We start from the raw sequence: 23,843 nt of genomic DNA, 5'->3' as shown, positions 1-23,843 counted from the left end.
ACAGCACTTTTTGCTTCGCAAGCCAGTCTGCCGCTCAGTGTGGCAACGTCTTCTACCCCAACAGCTTCCAAGTGGGTGAAGCTGTTCTCAAGAGGTACAACACCCGGGGACCTTTGCACTCCATGTTTCCTTTCCTTTCTCACCGTCACCCACCTTCTCTCTTCCAGTACCTTTGGTGTAACAATCTCACTGTAGGACTTGTCGAGGAACGATTCAGTTTCTCGGACGAACCTGAGGTCATCCACTTGCTTCTCCAGTTCCCCAACACGGTCCTTCAGTAGCTGCACCTGGATACACTAGTTACACTTGTACCAGTCAGAGGCACCAGCAGTGTCCTTGACCTCCCACATCCTGCAAGCAATTTCAACAGCCAGACATGCATGACTAAAAGTTTTTGAATTAAAAAAAGTATTTTCCGTGTTTCTTCCTTTCGTTGAAAACTTACCACTTTTCAGAATTCCTGGATCAGTAACAAGCCAAATGAACTGACAATTTTAACTAGGAATCATCTACCTTGGTAGTTATCCTCTCAAGTGATTATTCTTGTGAACTGCACCTGCTTGTGCATGTGTAGAGGTTGTGAAGGAAGTTGCTTTGATAGGACTCCAAGGTTTCCACTCAAAATCACTTTCGTTCCACATTAGCTTCACTTTCCTACTGTGAAAAGTAATATTCTAACAAGAAAGTTAAATCGATTTTTTTTAATATCAATGAAAAGCTACCCTCCAATTTCAAAGGCATACTTCTAGGTCCCGAGGATAAAATTCTAAAGCCTGAATAGTTGGTTTCGATGTAAAAAGGGTTTGTCAATGTGAATTTGGAATTTTAAAATTAATTCTTCAAAAAGGAAATTGTGTAATTCAACTATTTAAAGTGCACACAATGAAATATTGCAGTTTGCAGAACACTCCGTTCCACAATTATGCCATTTCTTTTCGAACACCAGGAAATTTTGGAAAAGGAACAAACAGATTTTATAACAGTTATCATAAAGATTTGTACATCTGTTATTTGTAGTAGATTTGGATTGTCTCTATAACAACATTTCAGAATGACCTGAAGTAAGCACATGTGAATCATAATTTATGAAAAACCTGATACCTGCTAGACTGCTGAATTTTTCATGGGAGAAGCAAATAGATATTTGGAGCCAAGTCATGGGAAATAAATTGATTTATCTATAGAATTTTGGATAATTAATACAGGCAAAATCAAAATCTCAATTCACCAGAGTAATGCAGAATACACAGGCAATTCAAAATATAAAGAATATAAAAACAGAAAATGTTAATGATTTGAATGCATTTTAATTAAAATATGATCATAGAAAACTGAAATCTTAAATAGCACGCTGATAAAGCCTACATTAATAGGTTTTAATAAGGCCTTTTAAAGGATTAGCATAAAACATACTTATTTTGTGTAATTATACTTAAACATATCTTTAAAACATATGTTCTAGTTATTTATCTCTTTATTGAATGTGGGATCTTGCTGGATTCATTTTAGTTGTAGTTTTCCCAGTTTTGTTTAGAGATACAGCGCGGAAACAGGCCCTTTCGGCCCACCGGGTCTGTGCCGCCCAGCGATCCCCGCACCCTAACACTATCCTACACACACTAGGGACAATTTTTTACATTTACCAAGCCAATTAACCTACAAACCTGTACGTCTTTGGAGTGTGGGAGGAAACCGAAGATCTCGGAGAAAACCCTCGCGGTCACGGGGAGAACGTACAAACTCCGTACAGACAGCACCCTTAGTCAGGATCGAACCCGGGTCTCCGGGGCTGCATTCGCTGTAAGGCAGTAACTCTACCGCTGCGCCACCGTGCCGCCCCAAACAGTGTTACAGTGCGGGCAATTAAATATGAAAAGAACTTTGCAGATAATTAAATGTCAAAAGAACTTAATTGGCTATTGAGAAATTTGGAACATTCTGAACTTGTGCAAGTTTCTGCAGTAATTCAAAACCCTTTCAAAAAAAAAATCTGATTTATTCCCAGTCGGTTTTGAGATGTTGGATAGCTTAAACAAATGATCTAATGTGGAAGTACAACAGGGATGCGCACCCGTTTCTCAGTACATTCGCATTGTTCTTTTCTCAAAGGTTGTGATGGAGTTTCAGATGATGCCTTTCCTTTTTCTTGGCACACAGCGCAACAGGCTACAAAGCCTTTTTCTCTACAGAGAAGACAGGACAAAACAAGCTGACAGCAAGAAGCAGTACTGCAGAGTTTGTATTCATCCCAAGGGGCACGACAATATCTGCACTCTGGAAAGGAGAAACATTGGATTAGTTTCATTAGCGTTGGAGCACAAAGACAAAATAATTTGAACAGTGACAACACTCTTATTATAAGTAATCAATTGCTGAAGTCAGTGACACAGCATTTGGATACCTTAATTATTAAAGGTCATGAGACAGATTGAAGAACATGGAAAGTAATGTTGAAGGAGGTTGTGCAAGTCCCAGAGGACAATGGGAATTTTGTTCCAATTAAGTGTCCATGTGGAATATTGCAAGGAGAAGTGTCATTTGATTAGAAAAAGCCAGTGGGGACGTGTTAAAGACAAATTGGGTTTTACTAACAACAGGTTTTTTTAGGGGGGAGAGCCAGTTGTTTGACTTCCAAAAGGTATTTGATAAAATACCTCACAATAGGTTTATCATCAAGACTGGAGCCATGGAATAAAAGTGACCTAGCAGCATGGACACAAAATTGGCTAATTAACAGGATACAGAGGAGACATAAGAGACTGCAGATAATGGAAACTTGAGCAAAAAAAAACAGGCTGCTAGACACTGTGCCGATCAGGCAGCATCTATGAAAGGAAATTAAGTCTCGAAGAAGGATCCCAAACCGAAATGTCAACTATCCATTTCCCTCCACACATGCTGTCTGATCGCTGAGTACCATCTCATATTGGAGAAAAGTGTACAGTGGAGTTCAAGGCGATATTGTCAGGCCTGTGCAATAGGTGATTGGGTGACAGATTCAATTTCATGCTGAGAAATGTGGTGTGGTATATTTTTATAGGAAGAATGGAAACAGGCAAGTAACCGTAAGGCACAACAAATGGAGAAATTTGGGGCTCTGTGTGTATAGTCTGGTGAAAGTGACAGGCCAGTTTGAGAAATCTGTTTAAAATCACCTAGGACCTTGAGCTTCAGAGAAATAAATTACAAGAATACAGAAGGCATGATGAACCTTTATTAAACACTGCATTGGCCACCGCTGGAAAGGTGTCTCCTAAGTCCCATACTTATAGAAAAAAAGTGAATGTTGAGGAGGAAGATGAGATTTATTAGATTATTCAAAACACGAGAGATTTTTGAATAAATTGGAAAAGATTTGCTTGTTCTCTTTGGAATAGAGGAAGCTTCAAGGAGATCTAATCAAATCAAACTACTTAGTCATGAAGGATAAAGACAGTGTAGTGAGAAAATTTCCCATTGGCAGAGAGATCAACAACTAGGGACCATAACAGCAACTGACAAAAGAACCAAAAGTGACATGAAAAATATAGGCGAGGCGAGGCCAGGCCAGCGGCGGCGCGAGGCGAGGCCAGGCCAGCAGCGTGAGGAGGGGGGGGGGGGGGCCAGCGGCCCGAGGCGAGGCCGGGCCAGCGGCGAGGTGAAGCCGGGCCAGTGGCGAGGTGAGGCAAGGCTAGCGGCAAGGCCGGGCCAGCGGCGAAGCGAGACCAGACTTGCAGCGAGGCCAGGTCAGGCTAGTGGGGAGCCGAGGCGAGTACAGTGGCAAGGCCGGGCCAGCGGGAGGGGCGGGGCGGGGCGAGGCACGTGTTTTTTGCGGAAAAATGTGAAGCGAAATCAGAATGGCGGAAATGAAGAAAGTGGAAACTTTCCGCCAAATTCGGAAGGGTTGGGGGGTCTGCAAGTGAAGTTAGCGAGACGAGTAATTTTCAGTTAGCAAGTTTTAATTTAAATTAATATTATTTTCAATGCTGATAATCAGCCCTGTGAATACAAGAAATGACTGCTCTATAAGTCTGCAAAAGTAAACACACAATGTGCCAAAAACACATTGTATGCCAGTGAGCATAAGGCAACATTTATGAACAACTGAATCTTCTCATTTATTTTCTTAGAAAGGAGGGAGGCTTAATAGTCAAAACAATATTCAGATTCAATATGGCAACCAAATAAAACGGGTGTATGCTCGCAAGTCATATGACATTCCACTATTTTTTAGACATGTTCACATCTCTATTGCTATCCTTATCCAGAAAATCTGGATTACTTTCAACAATCTAATATTCTTGCCTTTTGGGGACAAGTTCTAATTTTTCACTTCCCTGTGCGTAGCGAAAGTGATTTCTCTAATTTATCACAGTGGCTCTTTGTTCCGTATTCCCGTAAAGTCAAAGATAAAACAATCCATTCACTATTAACTGCTCGAAGGATACACACCTGAAATTATGTCATCGTTTACAGAAATGGCATAGCGATTGTCAAACACAAACAGTTTTCCTTTGTAAAATCCGCTTGGGAATTGTTCAAGATATTTGTGAATTCCACCTTTGAGTTGGTAAACTTCCTTACATACATCCTGAAATGCAAGCACGATACAGTATTCAAACAAATTAAATGAAGATATAATCAATGTTAAATATTAGTAGAGGATGTGTTTCAAAGCAAGAATGTTTGAGGTTTTGTTGGTTGTGGACTGATTTGGAAAATGCTGTAAGGTCATATACCTTACAAGATGAAAATTCCTTCATCATTTTTGCAAGATTGCAAAATGCAAACTCCTTCACCATAAAAGAGACATCCCAAAAGAGTTGGTCATATGACCAGGAATACAGCAGTCGCTTCTCTGAATGCAATATTCATGATATGGGTTTGAGAATTCTAAATCCCATGTCTTACTAATATAGCAAACACATGAAAAATAACCCTTTCTACATCAACAGGTCATTGTAACTCGGAACATAAGTAACCCAGGACTTAAATTGCAACTTAGAAAATAGATGTCAGCTGCTTCACTTTCATAGGTTGGATTATAACCTTGGATAAACAGCTCAAAATCCACAGGCCATAATCTAGAGAGCGTCCAATAATTTGCTTTTGCGATCTAGTTGCTTTGTATTAAATAAGCCAACAGCATTTAAATAGTAAGAACATTATCCATGGCTGGACTATTTAGATTGATTAGTAGGACTAGATGTTACAATCCCTAAGGTTTGCACTACAATTGACTGGTGTTGTTCTTGGGGGTGACCACTAGGTGATGTTGCTACCAATACTGGGAAATTATTTACAGTCTTAATTACATTTTCCAATAAATGACAATTATGCATTAACTATATTAACAGTTTAAATGACGAGCGTCATAAAATTATTCAGAGTGGAGCACTGAAAATATACGCCACTAATTACATGCTACTAATTGCCATGGGAGTACTTTAGATTTTTTATTAATAGATAAAATTTGTGAGTCCTCTGGACTTCAATAATTTAATTTTGCATCAATAGGATATTTTTTGCATTTTGACAGTCGGCAATAAAATTAATCAAACAGGCTTTATGTTCCTCTAAGTATCTCACCTTTGACCTCAGATAGGCTGAGCCTCGTTCACAGCGGATTCCTCCTGTGCAGTACATAAGGACTTGTTTTCCCTTAAAGCATTCCAAATTTGTATCAATGTAATCTGGAAAGTAGCTGAATTTCCGGATATTGGGAGCAAGACAGTGTTGAAAATTTCCCTGGACACAAACTATAGTTCAGCAATCTTGAAACGAGTACAAGAATTACAAGACAAGTACATTCTCTCATTTTTCAATAGAAAGCATTAAACATTAAAATGGTCCAATTTTAAAAAAATTCAATACTGTATTTGGTACATCAATCAATACTTGGGATACGATATGTTCACGGTACAGTGACAGCAATTTTGATTAATTATCCTAATCTTGAAGGCATATGCACATTACGCACACACTTCATATTTGTGGCCTGTTTCATGAAGCTGAATGCGCTGGTCCTACCAAAACCAGGTTCAACCAAACCAGATCATCAGTAAACTTTGGCCAGTTGAAAGCACTTTCATATCCGAGATTGCATTCAAGTCGCCTCCTTTGGCTAAACATTGGTTGACAATTGGTTGCAGATGAAGTGACACATTGTCAGTACTGTATTCTATCCATTGACACATTAAATTACGGTCTCGTCTACCCGTTCAATATGGATTTAAATAGACTAGTCTCACTTGAAGAAAACCAAAGAGTTCTCCTGCATTTAGTTCCTTAGTTAAAATGACCATCAACTTACATGGCTTTACATACAGGTGATTCCCACATTATGTGGTGGTGGTATGAGGAGGTGGGGGGGCGGGAGAGAAATTGGTGGATGTATGTTCCTGGTAAATGGTCCGAATCATGATTTTCTTTTACGCAAAACCACATCAACTGTGCATGCATCAAGAAGCACAAGTTTTATTTACTCCCCCAAATTCTGTGAGAGTGTATATTATTCTGTATTTTAACTTTTTGGAACGTGATGCGATTTTTAAGAGCTCAAATTTCTATAAACTGAATGGCTTTAACACAGGGTTCACCTGTAGTTTAAAGTTGCTTATTGTTTCAACAGTTGTGAAAAGTGACAAGTGTTATCCTGAGAATGTGAAAGAAACGAAAGCCTTCCTCTTTTCTGTGACAGAAATTCAATTAAAAAAATTTAGTGTCTAGAATCACTTGGGTGTCCCAGTATTTAAAAACAGAAATGATCTCCAATTGCAACAGTATTCAGTCCCCGTTTATTTAAATATGCCACAGTAAGTCAGACTTCGAACTTAAAAGCAAAACATTATTTTACAATCTGATAATTATGTCAAAGGGCCTGTCCCACTTAGGCGATTTTAAGGCGACTGCCGGCGACTAGGCTGTCGCCGAACATTCGCCGGGGTGTCACGGGCATGATCATGAGTCTTCAATGAATCGTAGCGGATCTCGGCGTGTCGCGGAAAATATTTCCAGATAGAAATTTCTCAGCGACAGCTGGCTTGTCGCCAGGTATCGTAGCGTATTGCGGGCACTGTTGCATGCTGTCCCCAGGTTTGCAAGGTTGTCGCAGATGCATTTAGAAACACGTAATATTAAATTAAGAAAAGGCATTTGAAGATACCAGAAGATAGTTTTGTTTAATCAATTTATTTACCGTCAGGACATTTGACAGGTAGATTGGCGGCGACAGTTTGACGGTCAGGTAAGCGTGGGAATTTCGCGATGTTTCCGAAGACGGTGTAATCTCTTAGCCAGGTGCTAGTTTCACAAAAAAAGTAACTTGTATCGACCTGACTCGGCATTGGCGTGGTCATTGTCGCAGGGTAAAAGAAAATTTTGGCGATCTGCTATGACTTTGACAGCCGCCTTAAAAATCGCATAACTGGGACAGGCCCTTTACAAACCTTTCTGGCTAGTCTTTCAAGATAAATTCCATATTTTGAAGATTCTAAATTTGATCTTACTTTTCCTTTCCATTTCTCTTTCTTAATCTAATCCTTCCCCCTGTTCCGGTTTTAACTTTAATTCACTCTTTTACCAGTCATTTCTACTTTATTCTCCCAATTGCTTTCCCTCCCCAGGCCACTGGTCATCTTGTAGCCTGCAATGCTCTTCATACCACTCCACACATCCTTCATGTTGTTCTGCTGAGGTTTCAGCTCCAGCTTCCTCCTGTAGTTGTCCTTGTTCTGTCTTAGTCTCAATTTCAGATCTTTCTACACCCATCTCCTCCCTGTCACCATTCCTGAAGGCCCTCTTCTTCTGGTTGAGAAGGGCCTTCATGTCACTGGTGACCCTGGGCTTGTTGTTGGGGAAACAGTGTAGAATCTCCTCAGAGACAACATCGTCCACACAGAACTTTATGTAACTGGTAACACAGTCCGTGAGTCCATCAATGTCCTCTCCATGGGGACTACAGAGTGCTTCCCAGTCTGTGACCTCAAAACAGCCCTGTAGAGTGTCACAGGTCTCCTGTAAAGGCTTTACAAACTTGACTCATCATATTAGTTTGTACAATATTACCCTGATGAAAAGTGTAGGTGAAAGGTGTCATACAATTGAACCGGCAAGTATTGGTTCGATAAATTTTAACACAGCTCCTAATTATTTTAACCCGCTTTAGTTTAATAACTACTTGAATCCTATGGTGAAACAAGTATTCCGTACAACTCCACTAAAACTGCACAATGCCACACATCAGAAAATTGACATCAGATGCTGTCGGTGTGGAATTTGCACATTCTGTGAGGGTGCAAGTTTCCTCCAAAATCCCAAATATGTGCAGGTTGGCAGGTTAATTGGCTTCTGTAAACTGCCCCTGGCTTGTAGATGAGTGGTAGAATCTGGGAAGAATCGATGAGAATGCAGGGAGAATTTTTAAAATGGCATTAGTGTATGATCAGTGTAGAATGGATTGCTGATTGTCAGCACAGGTTAAGTGGGCTAAATGGCATGTTTCTGTGTTGTATGTCTTGATTAGTTTTTAAATCATTCTCCAGTGATGTGCCAGATCATATGTTAAGTTTCCTCATTGAGCAGTTGTGTCCTTTGGAGTACAATTTCATTGCTTCTATCATTTGCATATTGCTTAAATATATATTCCTCATCCAACTCTGCACACCAGTTGATTGTTGGCGCTTCACTGTGATACTATTACCAATAATGTGCAGCTTTCATTTCCTTTTCCTCACAGAAGCACATTTTCAAGTAGGAGATCACATTAACTAACCATCCTCATCAAATCCATCTACAATATCTGCATCCTCTTATTTGCGGTCAACGAAGTCAGAGAACAGAACATGAATGTGGGCCCTCTCCTAAATTTAGAACAATTGCATAACGATTGCACCAAATGAACCATTGCTGAAAGTTAAATGACATTTCATTGTTCAGGTCACTTTTCCAAACTAGGCTGAAAAAAATTTAAGTCATCTAGAACAAACTATGGTTAGAGTAGACATGTGCTTGAGCCATGCTGGGAACAAAACAACTGTTCCTTAGCTATAAGTACTAAAGAAATATGGAATACCAGCATCAGAATTCCATGGAAATTTTTCACTGCTTGCAGCACCATGTCTTATGGTTTGCAAATATTTGAAGATATCTGATCGAGCCACTCATTGTGTTACCCAATACAAGAAAAAACATCAGATTTCAAACTCAATAACTGATTGCAAAAGCAAAATCATCAGAATAAATACTCACTATTTTACTCTCGTAGAAGTTCCGGCAATCTAGCAAAATGGTGTCCTGTTGAACTTGGGCACTGTTGGACAATGCTTCCACTTTTTTGTGAAATTCCTCTGGAGTTAAATGAATTCCTACAAAAACATATGTAAAATGAACAAAAAACAAATTAAATAGTACAGTAGTCACACGCACATTACCACAAATTCATTCAGCCAAATGTGCTTTCAATTACTCCGGGTTGGTAAAATACCAAACAAGCTTCAGCGAAATAAAACTCTGATTTAATCAAGACCCTGTCCAATACAAACTAAAGTGGAATCCAAAATGCTATTTTTAAAAAATTCAGTCAACAATAGATTACAACTTGTACATAAACAGTAAAGAACATGATTTTAGTTACTTTAATGAACTCATACCCAGCACTCAATGTTCTTTTGCTTACCTGCATCTTTATAAGAGATCTCTTCAGGATCCACTCCCATGGGAACAACCTCTTTAAAAACTCCAACTCGCAGATCTTGAAAACAGTGGGCTCCTCCAGCACTCCGCTTAACCACAAATATTTAATGTATGAATTGTTGTGTAGCTCTCAGATGTGAATAATTATGCATATCAATGCACTTCAGGTTGACCACAACCAATTAAAATGTCACACACCACAAAATGTTAGTATGAAGAACATATTTCAAGAAATTAATCTGAACCATGGATTGCAACATAATCTGTGTTGTACATGTGGTATCTAATCCAAAACTGTTGGGAATGAAGGGGCAGTGACTTTTAAGTGTCATGGTCCCAACACGTGTTATGTACTCACAAGGAAGTAAATTCAATAATAATTTAAAAAAGAATTGAGTAAACACATGGACCATCTCTCTCATGGAAAAATGATCTGAAAAATGAAATGGACACTGGAGTCTTCCATGGATGCTAGAGTTGATCAGCAACCAGGTGAATTGACGGCCCTGACCTGCTGGCACGAGCTGGGAGTGGCGCAGGCAACCAGCGGGGGAGACAGCGTGAGCTGGGGGTGGCGTAGGCAGCCGATGCTAAAAGCGGTGGGAAAGGTAGGACGTGCCGGGAATTGCGCGGGCAGTTGGCGCTGCAAGCGACGCAAGCTGACGGTGGCGTGGGTAGCAGTTGGTAGATCAGTCCACTATATCCCAAATCTGTTACAGAGAGGGTCATTAAAACAAGGGTTTATTGTATTTATTCTGAATTGGTTTCATTTAGCATTCTGGTAGAACTCGTTGGGCGTGACAAAGATACTTCATTTCCATAACGATTTTTGGGTAATCACCAATACAAATCACATGGAACATACAGGTTGTAAATACAAGATGCGTCAAAATCTTTGTTGAGAACATTTTCATGTGTGACTCCTCTCTCAACCACTATCCTAAAGGTTGTAGAAGTTATATATTATTCCCTTAAAATTCTACAGAGAACATGAGATATAGATATTGGGAAATGCCCATTACGCTTTTGTCACTCATTGATGATATCAAGAACTTTTGTGACATTAGAATCTGGAACACTTAAATAAATGCAGTTTAATCCAACCATCTTTCCCCACTGCCATGTTCCTGTCTACAGAACTTAGTCATTGCTTTCTGCATCGACTTCCAGGTTCCCACCTGCCTCACTACTGTATTGGATCTCAATCTCCCTGACAATCTAGTTTAAACCCTCCAGTATATTAGCAAACCCGACCTCCAGGATATCGGTGTTCCTCCAGGATATCGGTGTTCCTCCAGTTCTAGTGCAACTCACCCCTCTTGTACAGCTCTACCGACGTCCCAGAAGAGATTCCAATCCCTGGCCCCCGAACCAACTCCTCAACCACACATTCATCCTATCTTCCTATTTCTACCCTCACTAGCACTTAGCACCTGGAGTAATCCAGAGATCATTACCTTTGAGGTCCTGCTTTTTTTAATTTTTGCCTAATTCCCTACATTCACTCTGCAGGACCTCATCCTTTTTCCAATGTCATTTGTGACAATGTGCACAACAGTTTCTGGCTGCTCAACCTCCCCTTCAGAATGTTCTAAAGAATCTTCCCTTTGCGGGAGGCCACATAAAATGCCTGAAAGACTATGGATGCTTTATTGCTGTGGAATCTCCTTGTACAGATTGCATAACCTTTTTTTTCTCCATGTCTAAACATTTCCCTTCTAACAATTTTACTATTGTCCTAATTAATTAAAGTCTTGTTTAAAAAACCTATCATCTTGCCTTGTTAGTTAAGCCCCTTTATGACTTGTATCCAGCATAAAATATTTCCAGACTCTTTTTGCTCTGGTTTATTTCACTCGCATGTTTAAACCGTAATGTTGTATTCTTAATGTTTTAAGCTTTATTCTTAATTGTTTACTGTATGTTCGTGTTGTTACTTGCGAGCAGAACACCAAGGTACATTCCTTGTATGTGTACGTATTTGGCCAATAAACTTATTCATTCATTCAGACTTGTCGTAGATCCAGTTTGCCTTAGAATAAGGTATCTGTAGTCCTCCATTTGACAGAAGACTAGGCATGCAGTTGGGGCAAATTTATTTCAAGAGTTCAAGGTCAGCTTATTGTCTATATAGTCTATCATAAAGTTCCTTAGCATAATACACTTTTTTATCCATTTTCAATTAATGACACTCTAAAAGCACTCACTGAATCTCTGAGTACATGAACATAGGAGCAAGGTTCTTGATTACTTGAGTTTACTTTGCCATTCTATTATATCATATCTGATATGTACTTTAATCCAATTGTCCATTAAAAAAACTGAGCTTATTGCTCACCTTTAACTATTTTGGGGGAAAAGCAATGAGCAGTTTCTGATTTCAGTCATAAAATTCAGAGAGAGTTGCATAAGAAAATGTGGAGACGTCAAACATCATTTTTTCGTTATCTTTGAATATGGTGTAGTGCCAAAGAACTGCTAGTGCACTGGAGAATGGTGATAATGTCCCCCTTGTTCAAAAAAGGCAGTAAGGAGCAGCCCAGTCACTTTAAATCGAGGCAATGTGAAAGGTTTGAGAAACATTGATCCCAAACAGGATCAGCAGTTGCACAAAGTAAAATGGATTACTTAAAGCAAGCCAGCACAGATTTGTTACAGGTGAATTATGTTTAACTAACATTAAATGAATTTTCGTTGAGGTAATGAATGGAACTTATGAGAGTAATGTTGTAAATGTAGCATAAAGGCCTTTAAAAAGGTGCTATAACCAAAGTTGAAGAACATGGAATAAAACGGACAATAATTGCATGGATGTACAACAGAGGTTTGTGACAAATTGTTGCGTCTTCAACAGGAACAAGGTGAATAGAGGTGATCAGCAGGGATTGGTGTTCGGGCCAAAGATAGACACAAAATGCTGGAATAACTCAGGTCAGGCAGATTCTCTGGTGACAATGGACAGTCGACGTTTAGGGTTGGGACCCTTCTTCAGACTAATTTCATTGGGATGGGGGGGGCTGGGGGAAGGAAAAAAAAAGCAGGAAGAGAGAAGGGGCCAGACAAATTACCATCTCCACCTCATGGAACAGCTTCCTATGATCTGTCCAGACTCCTCGCCTTTTAATATATTAATATAAAATCAGATAACTTCAGGTTAAGGCCAGATCTCTTAAAAATAAAATCTATATTATTTACCTAGAATTGGGTGCAAGACATATTTTCTAACTTTGAAGATACAATGAAAGAAACTGGCATTGTTTGAAGAAGGGTTTCGACCCAAAACGTCACCTATCCATGTTCTCCAGAGATGCTGCCTGGCCCGCTGAGTTATTCCAGCACTTTTTGTTCTTTGGTGGTATTATTTAGTTTAGAGATAGAGATTTTATATTAATATATTAAAAGACGAGTCTAGACGGATCATGGGAACCTGTTCCTTAAGGTACAGACAGTGAAGACCAGCACTCCACAGCTATATACTAAACTCTCTACTTGTGCTTCTTTGATGCTATAACGAGTGTTTAATCATATACTAAAAATACTTGAAAATAAAATGTTGTCAAAAGCCGTTGCACAAGAGATCACATAAGGATATGTGAAAAACTTATTTTTAAAACAAAATTTCCATAACTAAGGATAAAATGAAATGTTTGTTAAATTTACAATGGATTATTTTTTAACGTGGGGAAGAACCAGTTTCTCATTTTACCTTAAAGTCCTCTATGCTCATATTTTGAAAGAGTGGATGGGAAAGCATAGTTTGAATATACAGCTCAGTTGCCATTTTGCATCCGCCAACTGTTCCATTAATTCCCTCTTTGGAGATGCGCACCTAAAAGAAAAGTTGATGGTTGAATGACTCATTTAATACACAGTATAAACTAGTGGTTAACTTTCTGTAAGAGTGACAAGTGAACTTTGACAAAATTTAGGACAAAACCAGCAGTGCATTAATACTAATAAATACTATTAATTAATACTAGTAGAAATCTGCTAAACAAATATGTGTTTCAGTACAATTAGCTACCAAGTCATGTCTATGGATAAAATAATTAATCCTTTAATTGATTGTCAGTGTCAGTCTAACAGTCTATCCCATTCTTGGAGTTCTTGGGTTGACATTTCAATGCAGTAATGTTGAAGTTTTTATCTTTCAGAGACAAACTGAGATCGTTTGCTCAAATTTTCTAATACTACTCCAGTTACTTTTACATTAAATAAAATATATTGCCTATAAACCAACTGTTTGGAATAGTACCTTTAAAGGTTTATCTGTTTACAGCAGCATTAGTTACAAAATTGAAAATAAATTCAATTACAATTTTTTATTTCTCGCATGTAGTAATTTAGAGAATTATTTTCCATTTCTCTTTCTACATAAAGCCTTAAATGAGCATACACCTACCTTTCTGTTGCTGTAGCACGAAATAAAATTTATAAAGAACTTGTACAGTAAAATATCTTTATTGACCTGAGCCAAATTGTTAATCAGTTGAACATTGGTTAAACAGTGTAGGCGGCTGAGGACAGAAGAAATGAATGTCTGAGAGGACATTTGTTCCTTGGAGCTATTCCATCATTCAACAAGATCATGGTCGATCTTTTACCACAGTAACATACCATTTATTTACTATGCTAAAATTCTTTTAGCTTTCTCAAAAGAAACGTGAAAGCACCTTAACATTTGATTAGATACAATATTACAATATTAATCATGTTGTGATGGTTCTTCCTGCCAATGCAGTCATACAATTTGTTAGCAATTCTGATTAACTATTTGTATGCACAGTCTCTCTGTTACAAGTATAATTCAAACATTTTACCTTCCAAGCTTGGATCTTTATTTCCATTCTACAACTGTATATACATATTTAATGCTGCATTTTAGAAAGTGAAATTGAAAAACATTCCCTAAATTACATGACCTACAATAGAAATTTGAATTGGATTTAAATTCTATTTGTAATAGTAAAGTTCTGTAAAGAAAATATATTCATAAAACATTTATATTAAGTAAAATATATTGTTTAAGAGTAGCATGAATGAATCCAAATAGTAGAGTGAGGGCCCATTTGTTTAGTTTAGAGACACAGCATTGAAACAGGCCCTTTGGCCCACTGAGTCAACGCTGACCAACGATCACTCATTCACACTAGTTCTATGTTATCTCTATTTCCTATCTACTCCCTACACATTAGGGGCGATTTACAGAGGGCAATTAACCTACAAATCCGCACGTCTTCCGGATGTGGAAAGAGCCAGAAAACTCACAAGGTCACAGATAGAATGTGCAAACTCTACACAGACAGCACCCAAGGTCAGGATCTAACCCAGGTCTCTGGCCTTGTGAGGCAGCTGCTCTACCAGCTGTGCCACTTGAACAAGCAATCTTTCAGTTTGTTTCTGAAAGTTGGCAACTCCAACTTCAATGTCACATTTATCTTAATTAGAGTTAGGGTTAACAATCCTAAAAGCCCAGATACTGTGAAACATTGTTTAAATATAGAATCGTGGCGAATTTGACTCAGGAAGCCCAGCACTTGGCTCATTGTATCAATGCTGGTCAGAAAAGAGCAACCCAACCTAATCCCACCTTTCTGCAAAAGGTCAAAACCTTGCAGGTTATAACCCTTCAAGTACACATGGAAATAATGTTCAATACAATAACTTTTCTGCCGCCACCACATTGACAGGTAATGGTTTACAAGCACCTGCACCTTATCGCCCCCTTTAATCCTTCTAATAATTATTGTAATCTGTACCCACTGAGTTTTTTATTTATCTGCTCAGGAAAATAGATTGTTGCTTCTTACTCTTCCAACCATTCAATTTTATACACTTCAATTAAGTCTTGCGTTAGCTTGCTTTGCTCAAAAGTAAACAACCCTAGTTTATCTAATCTTTCCTCAAAACCATAATATTCCAGACCTGGCAATACTTACATAAATCTACCTTGCAACCTCTGATGCATTAACATCTTTCCTGCATTATGGTATCTGTACTTAGTATTCCTGGAACACATGGATAAGAGAGACACCACATCTGACTTCCATTCAGTACCATTATCCCATCCAAGCACATCTACAAACTCGGGGAACTTGTGATTCAGCAATCACCTCTGCAACTGGATCCTCGACTTTCTAACCAACAGACAACAATCGGCGAAAATAAGTGACAAATCATCCTTTACTATAATCCCCAACACAGGTGCCCCGGAAAGATGTGTTCTCAGCCCCCTTCTTTACTCCTTATACACCCGTAACTGTGAGGCCAAGTACAAATCCAAATGAATTTTCAAGTTTGTAGATGGCACCATTGTATTCAGCTGGATATCAAATAATGATGATACATAGTACAGAAAGGAGATTGAGAACCTCGTAACCTGGTACCAAGACAACAACTTTTCTCAAAGTCAGCAAGACAAATAAGATTGTGATCAACTTCAGGAAGCGAAGCAATGCATATACCACGATATTCATTGACGGCACTGAAGTATAGATGGTTGAAAGCTTCAAGTTCCTAGGAGTAAACATCACTAGCAATTTGTTCTAGACGAGACATGTCAAAGCAATGGCCAAGAATGCAGCACAATGCTACCACTTCCTTAGAAGACTTAGAAAGTTTGGCATGTCCCAAACGACTCTCACCAACTTCTATAGATGTGTCATAGAGAGTATTTTATCAGGAAGCATCACAGCATGGTTTGGGAACAGCTTCATCTAAGATTGCAAGAAATTGCAACCCAGACCATCATCTGTTTATTACTGAAACTCTGTTTGTGCATTTCTAGTTTGGGGCTTGACACAGCCAAAACGGTACACGGTCGCGCGACAGGGGGGGTGGGGGGGGAAGGGGAGTGGAGAGGGTGCTGCATCAATGCAGAAGTTTGGACCCAACAGGCCCACTTGGTCTAGTGTAAACTAACCTCCCTTCCACAGCCTCCATCTACACTTCACTCTGCCTTGGCAAGGCCGCCAGCATAATCGAGGACATGTTTCATCCCGATCACACCTCTTCCGCTCTCTCCCACCAGGCAAGAGGGCCAGAAGTGTGAAAATGCATACCTCCAGATACAGGGACAGTTTCTTCCCAGCCATTCTCAGGCAACTATCACCGACTAGAGTGGTCCTCACCTACCATCTACCTCATTCAGACCCTCAGACTATCTTTAATTGGACTTTATCTTTTTATCCTAAATCTGTACACTTATGGTTGGCTTGATTGTAATCGTTTAGTCTTTCTGCTGACTGGATAGCACACAACAAAAAAGATTTTTACTGCATCTCAGTACACATGACAATAATAAACTAAACTAAGTTTGTGGCAGGTAATTTGGGGTATCCTTTTTAACTGGATATAGTGCATAGTTCAGTGCCTCAAGCAATGAAGTAAAGTAACCCATGTGCTGTTTTAACCACCGTACTGAACAATCCTTTCACCTTTTCGGATTTGAGTGCATATAATTCAAGATCCCTCTGTTCCTGACACCACTCAAAATATTCCCATTTATTGTATATTCCCATTCATTGTGTATTCCCATTTATTGTGTATTCTCTTGTGGCGTTGCAGCTTCCCAAATGCACCCTCTCACATTTAGTCATAGATACAGGAGACACTACAGCCAACTGAGTTTGTACCAACTATCAAGTACCCATTTTTACTGTCATCCTGCACATTTTCTTCTCCCCACATTCCCAATAATTTTCCACCAGACTCTGCTGCTCACCACATGCAGGGGGTAATTTACAGCTGTTAACAGCATTCCACAACATTTCGTACTTTATCCCAAGCACGGGGAGCTATAAAGGAAATAAAGTTTATAGGTGATTGAAATGTTTGACACAAGATTCACCTTCCGACCCCTGCATATCTTTGGGATGTGGGAGGAGACCAGAGCACGCAGACGAAATTCCATTTGCTATTTTTCGTTCTAAACCACCAGGCAACCTGTATCTTCCTCCAGTCTAAAGTTTTACTTGTTGATAAACCACGTCAAACTTTTCTATCATCTACAAACTTCTTTATCATCACAACGTTTACAAGCAAGGTACCAAGTACTACATGCAAGGAAACCCAGTGCCCAAGTCACCTCCAGGCATTAAAATACCCATCAAACATTACCCTTTGATTCCAGCTGCAGTCAGTTTTGGATCCAATTTACCATTCTATCCTCGATCCCACAGGCTTAGTTTTTTTAAACCAGCCTTCCTTCTGATTTTCCATACAAGATCATAATTCACATGGTAACATCGGACAGGTTGGATATAAAAGATAGTTCTCTCTTACCTTGCCTGTAAAATGCAGCTGACGACACAAGGCTTTTTGCCACATGCAGATCACCTGGGGCTGCTCAATGTCACAATAGGAATAATACAACAGCACTTCACCTGCTGCACTAGGAATAAGCACAATAAGACTTGCTAAATTCAGCCACCAAAATGGTATTATGAGAAAAAGAAAACAGAAATTCATGAGAATATTCAGGTCAGGCAATAGCTATGGAGAGCTACGTTAAACATTTGAAGGTGGTGACCTTTCATCACAACTAGAAAATGTTAGGAGATATAAAATAGAAATTGGTATTATGGAGAGGTGAGGAAAGAACAGAAATTGACCATGATAGAAAGGATTAAATGATTACAAATAGGAATCAGAATAGGTCAAGAAAAGAAACAGGAAGATTCAGAGGACTGCAAGTGAAAATATAGGTTGAACTCCTTGTTAAATCCACAAAGATATAAATAAATCTTTATGATCAGCCATGATCAGTGAATGGCAGTGCTGGCTCGAAGGGCCGAATGGCCTACTCCTGCACCTATTGTCTATTATCTAAAACACATTGCTATCCTTTAAAATTTTCTTGCACATTTCTGGAATAGCATAAGAAGCCAAGAACTAAGTGCTAATGAGACAGAAAAATTAAAGGGACATGGATCATATCAAGGGACTGAAAGTAGTTACCACATTAATACTCTATTAATAAGACTGCATCAGTGTCAGAAGCAATTGCAGCATGAGCAATGAATACACTATCAAATTGGAAGTGCATGTACAAGTACCAGAAAATTACTGTTTTACAGTTAAAAAAAAAAAGGATTCGAGGTCTTGAATGTTGGGAAGGGCAGACGTAAAAATACACGTGTGCATCTCCTGTGACTGTACAGAAAGATGAAATGGAAAGTGCAAAAGGGTACTGGAGACAGCAAAGGACTGCATGAGGGCGTCACAGAGGGAACACTCCTTTCTGTCGAAGGGTTAAGGAGCTGAAACATTAATGGTTTCTCTTCCCACAGATGATGCCTCACTCACTGAGTGTTTTCAGTGTTTTCTGTTTTAATTTTACTTCTTTCCCAGCTGAAAAAGGAAGGGATGGAAGTGTTTGGTGGCAACATCAGACTAAAGCTAGTATCAAGGGAACTGAGTAACCCGTTTAATGTGAGGGCTTGAATGGCTGAAGGCAAAGACAAGAGGATCAAACCATGGTTTGCAGAAGGTAAGGCAGGGGAAGTAAAGGAAATGAAACAACCATTACTGAGCACCCAGTCACCCATGTGGCAGGCATGGAATAATCAGTTGTGGAATAATAGATGCAGCAGTACAGCAAGTGGCACGATAGCATTCAATGGTGCTAGTAAAACCAGTGGAATTGAGGAAGTCCTTCAAGAAAGTAGAGTAGGAGGAAACATAATCAATTTGTCTGTGAGAATCAATGGGGTTATGGTGCATGCTGACCAATTTTTCATACTACATCAAGTTCAACAGTATCAAAAGGTTATACTGCTGCTCTCACTCACACATTCATCTGGCTGGTTGAGTTTCTTGATGTCTCATTGCAACCTCTTTCTCATTGTATTGTTCCTTTGGCTATTTAATCTTTCCTGCATTATAACCGGTGAACTTTTTTCAGCTCTGATAAAAGGTCATTAAACTAAAATGGGCAGCACAATGGCACAGCGGTAAAGTTGCTGCCTTACCGGGCCAGATACCTGGTTCAATCCTGATTACAGGTGTTGTCGGTATGGAGTTTGTATATTCTCCTGTGACCACACAAGTTTTCTCTGGTTTCCTCCCACATTCCAAAGACATGCAAGTTTGTAGGTTAAATGGCTTCTGTAAATTGTCCCTAAAGTGTAGGATAGGACTAGTGTACAGGGAATCGCTGGTCGGCTTGGATTCCATGGGCTGAAGGACGTGTTTCTACATTATATCTCCAAACTAAAATGAAAGACAAAACTAGGGTAGCACGGTGGCACAGCAGTAGAGTTGCTGTCTTATAGCACTTGCAGCGCCAGAGACCCTGGTTCGATCCTGACTACAAGTGATGTCTGTACGGAGTTTGTACGTTTTCCCTGTGACCTCGTGTGTTTTCTCCGAAATCTCCGGTTTCCTCCCACACTCCAAAGACGTACAGGTTTGCAGATTAATTGGCTTGGTATAAATGTAAATTGTGAATTTTTAAAATTCACTTCAACTATTGTGCCTCCAATTCTTTAATGCTCATTTTAAAAGAATTTGGACAGTACTACTTATATTCTAAATAAGAAAACATAGGTTTAGTTTAAATGTGTGGACCACAAATAAGGAAAATAAATACAATTTCCAACACGGGTTGTTAATTCAATTAAAAAAATAATTTAGAAATTTTGATTCAATCTTTTTAACTTAAGATAATTTTACAGCAGCATTGTTTAAGGTGTAGAGACTGGCTTTCCAAAAAAAGGATATCTGAAAATCAGAAGTTAAGAACGATGAAGTTCCCATGATCATTTCATTTCATCAAAAGAAAATATAACAAATATAATTCTTACCATGCTAGATCAAAGTTAATGTGGCTTGTATCAGGTATCCATGTAGATATGTCAAATTCTTCCTTTGTTTTAGTGTGTTGTGACAATGCAATTTTGTTTTCTGTGAAATCTTGCTTTCTTGTTAGCTTGGATTTATTTTGTCCTAACAACTTGAAAGTTGCCTCAGTTTGTTGCAGGACCTCAGACATATGCTCATTACCCACATGTTTGTGAATGCACACTTCTTTATCAAACTGCTGTCCGCAGCATTCCCAATGTATATTTTCCTCATCCAATTCTGGATTGCTGATTTTAGAGACTTGTCTTGATTTGATATAAAGTGCAAATGCCTAAAACAAAAAAAGTCAACATAGGGATATTACCAAAAGATAAACCATGGAATTATATTTAATGCAACATCATATCTAAATTAGAAAATGAACAATACACATTTTCCAGTTAAGTTAGCAGATTATTTTATTCATTATTTTTGAAATAAAAATTAATACTCCTTTTCACGTCAGATAATTTATGCAATTATAAACACATTAATTTATTTTATTAGGAATTATATCAAGAAAAACGGTTCCTATTTGGGATAACCCTTGAGCTGTGTAAGTTGCTTGCGCAATATCAAAAGTATCAGGTTTCAAGAAGTATTCTGTAACAGCAGAAGCATTCCTGCAATGGATTACTGCAATGGCTTTCATGTGAATTAATATGCATCATGAAAATTAATGGCTTCTTTAACTGCACTCTGCAAAGACCAACACCAAAGCAAGATGCAAAATCTTCTAAATAGGAACAGATTATTGAGCACGCACTATTTTCACTTGTTAGTGCACAGTAGAAATATGAAAGGTATGTCATTGCAATATGCAAAACATTTCAAAAAATATCAGATGAACTCATTACAACAACAGCCAATCTTTTATCAAACTTCCGGTGAATTTAGATCACATAGACAAATCAGAGGGGTTCGACAGATTCAAATGAAATTTGACAGAGGCATACACAAAAATCATAGCTTTATGCATGAACATAATGTTTATTATGTATTGTATTTGAAGGGTCTCGACTCCAAACATCACCCATTCCTTCTCTCCAGAGTTGCTGCCTGTCCCGCTGAGTTACTCCAGCTTTTTGTGTCTATCTTCGGTTTAAACCAGCATCTGCAGTTGTTTCTTACACATCTATTATTTTGAAGTGTGCTACACCTACCATGTGTTATGTTTCAAATTAAATAAGTACACATTTTACCATAACATAAATAACCCCAGACAACAGTTCAGTAAGAAACTTTGCATCCATCTTTTGCACAAGTTATCTTTTGGAAACTTTCTGAAAGGAACAGAATTAAATTGCATTCTCCCTGGACAAACAGTGCAAGGCAGCAATTAGTCCAATACGTATTTCTATACCTGTACTATATATTTCACATTTATTAATTATCTCCACCTAAGATTGACCCAAGATTATATTCAACTCAGAATGGTATTTGAAAAGCAAACCACTGCATATGTTGAGAATACTACGGAAGATCTTTGATCAGACTTTACCTTGTACTAAACCTGATCCCTTCTGTGTATGTACACTGTGAATGGCTCGACTGTAATCATGTATTGTCTTTCCGCTGACTGGTTAACATGCAGCAAAAGATATGCACTGTACTTCAGTACACATGACAATAATCTAAATTAATACAAAAAAGACAGAACCTGTGGGTACAGAATCAAAGTTTCATGTCAATGAAGTTTCAGAACCTTATTTGTGCCAGGTAAATACAAGACAATGAAACAAAAACTATTTCAAATTGCAATTATCAGTTTCACTTTCTTCAAGAATGGGCAATAGTGAAGCAGATCAATTTGTTTCATCAAGATAGTACATACAGCCAATACTTGAAAAACACACCTACTTCAGAAATGGAAGTAAATTCAAGTTAAGCGTTTAGAGGAAATCAAATGAAGTAGAAAGGGACAGTGTGGCAAAATGAGTAAAAACATTTAAATGGGAATATTGGGGCGTTTGAATGGCCCCCAAACCTCGCTTGGTGTAGGATTATTATTGTCATCTGTAGTTATGTACAATGAAAAGCTTGAAATCTAATCAAATCAGATAATACTATACTGCACATAAATACAATTGAGCCAAGTTCTATACAAAAAGTAGGGTGAAGGAAAGATAGAGTGCAGAATATAGTCCTTAGCATTGTAGCGCAATGCAATGCTGAGATGAATTGACACAAAATGCTAGCGTAACTCAGTGAGACAGGTAGCATCTCTGGAGAGAAGGAATGGGTGACGTTTCGGGTCGAGACCCTTCTTCAGACTGTTGAGTTACTCCAACATCTTTGTGTCAATGTTTCTGTAAACCTCCACCACCTGCAGCTATCTAGCTAGTTAGCTCTTTGGTCTACTGAGTGGACGAGCTTGGGCCTGGGCAGACGCTCACCCGTTTGCGGGCCGGCCCTCGGTGCGAGCGGTTGGGAGGGGAGGCGCGCGGGCTCGGGCTCCCGCTGCCGTTGCCGCCGCGCGCTGGCATCAGGCAGCCGGGCTGAGGCAGGGTCTCCATGGCAGCAGCGGCCGAGCACCGCATGTCCAGGTTAACCTGGACAGACGAGCAACCAGCACGGCCGCGGGAGTGCCGACAGCCGCTGGAGCACCGGGCAAGTGCAAGAGGAAAACCATCGGCGGCGCGCCGGAAGGAGTTGCAGGTGCTCCGGAAGAGGCTGTGAGAGGAGACGGCCATTAGTCGGGGGGAGCCGCCGTGCTGCTGCTGCTGCTCCGCCGTTGCCGCTACAGGCCGCTCCACACGCAGGGACGTAGCGAGTGGACAATTAGCTTAAATCAGTCAGCGCTTCACGTTTCCTTCGCCATTGATCCGGCGGCCGGCCAGAAATGTCGAGGAGACGGCATAGCGACGATAATGACGGTAGGTGAAAGCGGAGCGGTCGAAGTACACGATGTCTGACTGCGGCGAGGCGAGGGGCTGCCGCCTCACGGCCGGTTTCCGTGACGACGCCCGGTTTGGCTGACTGTATTCTTCAGCTGGCACGGCACGGATACATGGACTGAGTCTGAGGCTTCTCCCTGGGTGAAGACCGTCCCGCAATCATTCCCTGGCAGGTTTCCGGGCGATGTTCCCGCGGACTCCTTGTTAGTCCCTCCACCTCCACCTCCCCCTCCGGAGCAGCGCCGAGGGTGCGCTGAACTAGCGTGTTTGCCGCCTTTTGATTGAAAATGTAAAACGAGGCAACGTCTCTCAGCTGATTTAAAAGATCCCATGGATCTACTTTGAACAAGGAAATGGATTATTGTCATTAAAACCCTCCGATCTGATGTTGGGTTATTGACATAAAATGTTAATTCTGTTTTTCTTTCCACA

At 39.5% G+C, this 23,843-nt stretch overlaps 2 protein-coding genes across 3 annotated transcripts in view; one reads left to right on the top strand and one right to left on the bottom strand.

Annotated features, from left to right (window-relative positions):
* Positions 1-1,324: 1,324 nt before the first annotated feature.
* On the bottom strand, positions 1,325-23,344 carry tstd2 (thiosulfate sulfurtransferase like domain containing 2). 2 transcript variants are annotated; one of them, XM_078396020.1, is made up of 9 exons: positions 22,911-23,341; positions 20,478-20,806; positions 17,956-18,064; positions 13,379-13,501; positions 9,656-9,761; positions 9,229-9,344; positions 5,569-5,727; positions 4,432-4,570; positions 1,325-2,274 (listed from the first exon to the last, which is right to left on the bottom strand). In XM_078396020.1, the coding sequence occupies exons 1-9, from the start codon at positions 23,205-23,207 to the stop codon at positions 2,042-2,044; spliced, it is 1,611 nt and encodes a 536-aa protein (XP_078252146.1). In that variant the 5' UTR covers positions 23,208-23,341; the 3' UTR covers positions 1,325-2,041. The 2 variants fall into 2 exon arrangements, with proteins under 2 accessions (XP_078252146.1, XP_078252147.1); XM_078396021.1 differs by having other exon boundaries at positions 2,039-2,267; positions 22,911-23,344.
* ncbp1 (nuclear cap binding protein subunit 1) overlaps positions 23,103-23,843 on the top strand; it is a 52,068-nt gene continuing 51,327 nt past the window's right edge. The window contains exon 1 of the mRNA XM_078396017.1: positions 23,103-23,390. Within this exon, the coding sequence (XP_078252143.1) occupies positions 23,357-23,390 (34 nt within the window). The 5' untranslated portion in view covers positions 23,103-23,356. The remainder of the gene's footprint in view (positions 23,391-23,843) is intronic.

The sequence above is a fragment of the Rhinoraja longicauda genome, chromosome 3, assembly GCF_053455715.1.
Source record: "Rhinoraja longicauda isolate Sanriku21f chromosome 3, sRhiLon1.1, whole genome shotgun sequence".
NCBI lineage: Eukaryota > Metazoa > Chordata > Chondrichthyes > Rajiformes > Arhynchobatidae > Rhinoraja > Rhinoraja longicauda.
The sequence above is the reverse complement of the archived record's forward strand: the minus strand, read 5'-3'. Positions and strand labels throughout refer to the sequence as shown.

Coding starts and splice junctions, on each gene's coding strand:
- tstd2 (XM_078396020.1), bottom strand. CDS start 23,207: ATGGCCGTCTCCTCTCACAGCCTCTTCCGGAGCACCTGCAACTCCTTC. Junction 20,807..22,910: donor GAGGGCCGGCCCGCAAACGG/GTGAGCGTCTGC, acceptor TTTTTGTTTTAG/GCATTTGCACTTTATATCAA. Junction 9,345..9,655: donor GATCTCTTATAAAGATGCAG/GTAAGCAAAAGA, acceptor ATGTTTTTGTAG/GAATTCATTTAACTCCAGAG.